Source organism: Cantharellus anzutake, assembly GCF_015039405.1.
Source record: "Cantharellus anzutake strain C23 chromosome Unknown EI90scaffold_11, whole genome shotgun sequence".
NCBI classification, from domain to species: Eukaryota; Fungi; Basidiomycota; class Agaricomycetes; order Cantharellales; family Hydnaceae; genus Cantharellus; species Cantharellus anzutake.
In genome coordinates, this window is record NW_024066961.1 from 157,180 (window position 1) to 162,518 (window position 5,339).

General features: G+C 51.2%; 1 protein-coding gene across 1 annotated transcript; it reads right to left on the bottom strand.

Annotated features, from left to right (window-relative positions):
• Positions 1 to 1,627: 1,627 nt before the first annotated feature.
• On the bottom strand, positions 1,628 to 2,281 carry EI90DRAFT_3014093 (uncharacterized protein; the record flags this gene model as incomplete). Its single annotated transcript, XM_039056740.1, has 2 exons — positions 1,628 to 1,869; positions 1,921 to 2,281. The coding sequence occupies 2 exons, from the start codon at positions 2,279 to 2,281 to the stop codon at positions 1,628 to 1,630; spliced, it is 603 nt and encodes a 200-aa protein (XP_038919107.1).
• Positions 2,282 to 5,339: the final 3,058 nt, after the last annotated feature.

The following is a 5,339-nucleotide window of genomic DNA, read 5'->3' on the forward strand; positions in this document are numbered from 1 at the left end:
TTTGTAACCATCCCAACGTGTGAGGTACAACAGCTTGCAGCTTTGCCAGCGATCAATTTTGGAGTCAAGGATCTCGGTGATCTCATACTCGAGTTCGCTGTCGATTTTGATTGGCGGCGGTGGTGGCTGCATGCGGTTTGGGATGGGGTTGAGGACAGCAGGCTCAAGTTGGGAGACATGAAAGACTGGGTGCACAGCCTTCATGCTGTTGGGGAGGCAGAGAGTATGAGAGTGAGAACCTGGCTGCACGATGTTCTCAAATGGCCCAAGGTTCTTATCGGCGAGCTTTGCCGAAGGCCTAGTGGTGCGGAAGTACTTGGCCTTCACGAATGCGGAGCTGCCAATGTCGAACGGGGGAGCAGGTAGCTGTCGAGCATCCACAGGGCCTTGGTAACGTTGCTGTGCATGGTTCATTTCCTCGCATAGAAATTGGTGGAGAGAGTTGAGATCGACCAAGTACTCCTGGGCTTGTGCCAAAGTTAGATCTCACTTGGGGTGTATCGCAAGGTTCAGGTGGTAACCTTTGTTCGCAAAGAATGGTGAAACACTGGTTGTAGCATTTGGCGCATTATTGTAGGCAAACTCCGCCAGAGGCAGGAGCTCGGACCAATTGTCCTGCTGGTAGTTACAATAGACACGCAGATACTGCTCCAGTGTTTGGTTCATTCGCTTGGTCTGACCATCGCCTTCGGGATGGTAACCCGAGGTGAAGTGTAGGCGAATGTCCAAAGCCTTACCAAGAGAGCGGAAGAAGTGGGAGATGAATTCTGAACCCCTATCAGAGGTTATGTGGGATGGAACGCCATGCTTGGAGAAGACATGAAGGAGGAACAACTTCGCTAACTCCGGGGCTGTTATGGTATCGGTTGTTGGCACGAAGACACACTGCTTTGATAGCTGGTCAATGATAACCAAGATAGCTGTGAAGCCGGAGGAGTCGGGAAGGTGCTCAATGAAATCCATTGATATGGAGTGCCATGGGCATTCGGGAATAGGTAGCTGTTTGAGCAAGCCATATGGCTTGTGTCGTGGGGCCTTGGCACGGGCACAAGCCATACAAGAGGACACATACAGTCATTCACCCCTGAATGAGACACATTTTACCAATCCAAAACCTGTTGTCACAACACTCCATTAAAAAATCCCAAAAATTTGTAAAGTACGAAGAAAACAAACTTGTACCTATGAGTGCCGATAATATGGAGAATGTTTCATCACAAAGTGAGTATGCAAGTAAGTATGAAATCAGGGTGTTCACCCCCCTATGAGACATGTGACATGGTGTGACATTGTGTTCGGGTGCTCATGCCGGACAGATGTTGCCTGCTTCCACTTATTGTCCTGCATCCTCCAGTGATGTGAAGGGCTTGTTTTGTTGAAGCTGTGGATAATTTTTGGCCATCCACTCCCTCATTCGGACCTCCAGTGGCTTTGGTGGTGCTTTTTGTTTGAGTGCGGCCAAGTGCGCTTTTTCTTCGCACCAGCTCATTATTTCTGCCTTCTGTGAGTTGTTGAACACTTTCCACCGCTCCTTAGTCTCTTCCTTCCATCGTTCCAACTCTTGCCCATTTAATTTTCTCTGAGCGCGCTCTGCTTGGTCCCTCAAGAAACCGTCATGCATCACAACTCAGCCAAATGTCCCTGTAATGTGTCCACCATCCTCCTTCGACTTCTCTGCTTCTTCCCACACTAAGAGCTGTGTCTGAGCTTTAGACACATACATTCCCCCTAATGCCAACTGGGCATTTGCCGCATCCACTGCATCAATGGCTCTCTCCACCAACACTTGGGCCTTCCGGAACTTGTGCTGCATTTTTTGGTTTTCTTGCACTAATTCGAGGCAAGTCTTGGATCTTGAGTCGCAATTGTCTGCAAGATCCTATTTAATTGGGGGTAGATCACTAAGTTGGCCATATGCACGTTCAGGAAGTTTGAATGTTGAACAGAGAGGTGAGGAGGACACAATGGAATTTGTGGATGAAGAAAATGACATAATATGTTCTAGGTCATTGATGGCATGCTTCTTTGCTTGGGCATGAGCTGGGGGAAAGGTAAGAGTCTCATTGGGGCTGATGGTGGTATTCTCGGTGCTGAACATTGTACACCCGGTGCCGGAAGATTGTGGTGATGTGTGGAGATTGTGGGTTGGGATGTTTGTGATTTGAGAGACAGCAAGCAAGGTGCGATTGATGATTGGTCCATCACTTTCATCATCACTAACCTCGTTGTCTGGAACATTACTTCCACCTAGGTACATTCTAACATCCTGCAAGTTGTCCATTGGTGAAGGTGTGCATTCCCGTTGGTATTTATGAGACATCAGCTGACTGTGAAAGTGCATAATGCGCTTAACAGGTGAGGCCACAGGGAGGGGAAGATCTCCTTGGGTGGAATGTTCAATACTCGGTTGTCATATCCATGCATACCCGACCCCGACCTGACTTCCGGACCTCCACCCTCTTCACCTCCGGAGTCATAACCTACCACTGCCGTTCCGATACTCACCTTCGGTCTTGGCAACACACCTCCCCCTCACCCCCCACGCCACCTCTACTCCTCCTCCTCCTACTCCACTCCCCCTCTGCAACGCCTCCACCCTCCTGTAATCCTCCTACGCTTCCCCCGTCCGCTCCGATACTCGCCTTCGGACCTGACAACCCTCCTCTCTGCCACTCATTCCCCCTTACCTTTCCCCTCTCTCCTCCCTCTGGTACTCCTCTGCCACCCTTCTGCCAAGTTACGACCTTCCGCCGCTGTCCCATACTTCCTACGTGGACGCCGATCGTATCTCCGCTCCGAGCCTCTGTCATAGTCCTGACCTCGGACTTTGACTCCACCTTGGTCTTAGTCCATTGCATTGGTGACCTCATACTACGTAAACACCATTGCCAATATCCCTTGGACTTTCAACCCCGCTTCCGTAACCCCCGTAAGCTCCGCAACCCCCGAGCTTCGTGGATCGCCTTCGGCACTTTCGCCGCTTGTAATGTATCTCTCGCATTTACCCCTCATCCCTATTTGGACTACTGCTTCTTCCCATTCTAGCCAGTTAGTCATCATCCCCACTTCTCCTCATCCTCCTGCCCCTCTGGGCCTTGCCCCCCCTACCTCCTTTCGGACGTATCACAGGTCCTCCCTTATGACCTTTCGGTACCGCTCCGTCCCTTCTTCCCTTTGTCCCCGTTCGGACGTCTTCGTTCCGATTCGGTTCCCCTTTGTTTCCTTGTGCTTTTGCCCCTTCCATTATATATATCGGCACTTGTACATACTCGTGGGTTCAGTCCGAAATCGACCTGAAATGCCCTCTAGAGACTTCCTGCTCACCTACTGCGAAATTAAGGACCAAATGGACAAACAGCAATGGCACAGCGCTCCGCTTGAGTCGCTGAGGCCAAGGTCCCTCCACACTAAGTCTCCGATTCCACTCCGGAGTCGTCTGAATCAGCCCATCTCTAACAGGTACCGAGAGGATTGCAGAGTATGGGAGCTCCGAGGTTAGTGAAGGAGGGGCGGAGTTAGACCGGAGGGAACGGAGGGACCGGAAGTCGATGGCTGGGGATGGATATGACAATATCTAGGTGTAATATTGACTAGAAATCATAGTAAAGTCAATATAGAATTTTATCTGTAGACGATCTATACATCAGGTGAGATCGTTGGGGGGTGTTTATTGTTGTTTAGACAGTGAACAATTATATATTTGGCAACCAAAACACGGTCAGTATGCAAATCAGCACAAACTCTAATATCGTTATTGGACGTAGGAAACTGGTTACATAAGGTGATCCAGCTCCACTCCTTCAACGCACGCGCACTAGGTTGTGCCCTAGAGCCATCCGGGGTCATCTGGGGCTAGGCATGTCATGTGCACATCGCAGGTGGGTCAATAATACATAGATACAAGGGAAAGGTCATCCGTGTGAAATAGAAATAGAAATAGAAATAGAAATAGAAGTGGAGGAGGGATAGAGGGGGAAGGGATATGAAGGAAGGGTGCAGGGTGAGAGAAGGGGTACTGGGTGAGGTGGGCCCAGGTGGAGGCGGGTCAGGCAGGTGTGCCCTGACAGCACTCTCCTGTCGTGCTGACCACCCAAAAGGGAAGGACAACAATGAAGGGCTAACCCTCCTCCAACCAGCCTGGTTTGAGGCTTGTGCAACAGAGGGAATCTCGGTGGAAGGAGAAGAGGTAGGAATTCTAGAGCGGATACACAAAGCAAAAGACCACAATGAGAAAGTGGTAAAGGCAATGCAAGAGCTGGGAGAAGGGACGCTAAGGTCGGACGAATGGGAGAGGCAGGGTGAACTAATTCTGTACTGGGGAAGGGTGTACATCCCTAAAGACCCCCAACTCCACCATGATCTTGTGCAGCTACACCACGATGTGTGGGCGATGGGACACCTGGGGTGGTGGAAAACCCTGGAACTTGTCTCCCGCAACTACTGGTGGCCCTGGATGGCAGAGTATGTCGGGCAGTACGTACGTGGGTGCGACACCTGCAACCGCATCAAATCTTTCTCCTCACAAAAAGTTGGGAAGCTCACCCCAAACAAGGTCCCCACCCATTGCTGGCAAGTGATCTCAGTAGATATGGTGGGAGAGCTCCCAGAGTCCAAAGGCTATAATGCCATCCTGGTGGTGGTAGACCACCTGTCCAAGTGTATCCACACAGTCCCCACCGTGACGACCATAGACTCGGTGGGTATTGCATGGCTCTTTCTAGAGCACGTCTGGAGGCACCATGGGCTCCCAGAGGAGATCCTCAGCGACAGAGGGAGCACCTTCGTCTCCTGCTTCTCGAAAGAGCTCACGGACCTTCTAGGCATCAAACTGACCCCTTCAACGCCCTACCACCCCCAGACAGATGGACAGACTGAGCGGGTCAACCAAGAGATCAAAGCTTATCTCCAGGTGTTCGTCAACCATCGACAGGACAACTGGGCGGACTGGCTCCCACTGGCAGAATTCTCCTACAACAACCGCATCCACTCATCCACCCACCGAACTCCTTTCGAACTCAACACCAGCCAACACCCCAGGATGGGGACAGAGCCCACACGCACATCCGAGGTGGAAGCTGCTGACACGTTCTCATCGAGGATGATGAAAATGCAGGAGGAGGCGAAGGCCGCACTGGAACACGCAGCAGACGAGATGGCCCGTTACTACAACCGAGACCGCAAAACAGCCCCAAAGTACCAAGAAGGTGACCGAGTCTGGCTCAGCATGCAAAACTACATGACTGACCACTGACCAAAAAGTTGGACCACAAATGGCTCGGCCCCTTCAAGATCGTCAAAGTCGTTTCCCCTGCTGCCATCAAACTCCAACTTACCGCATG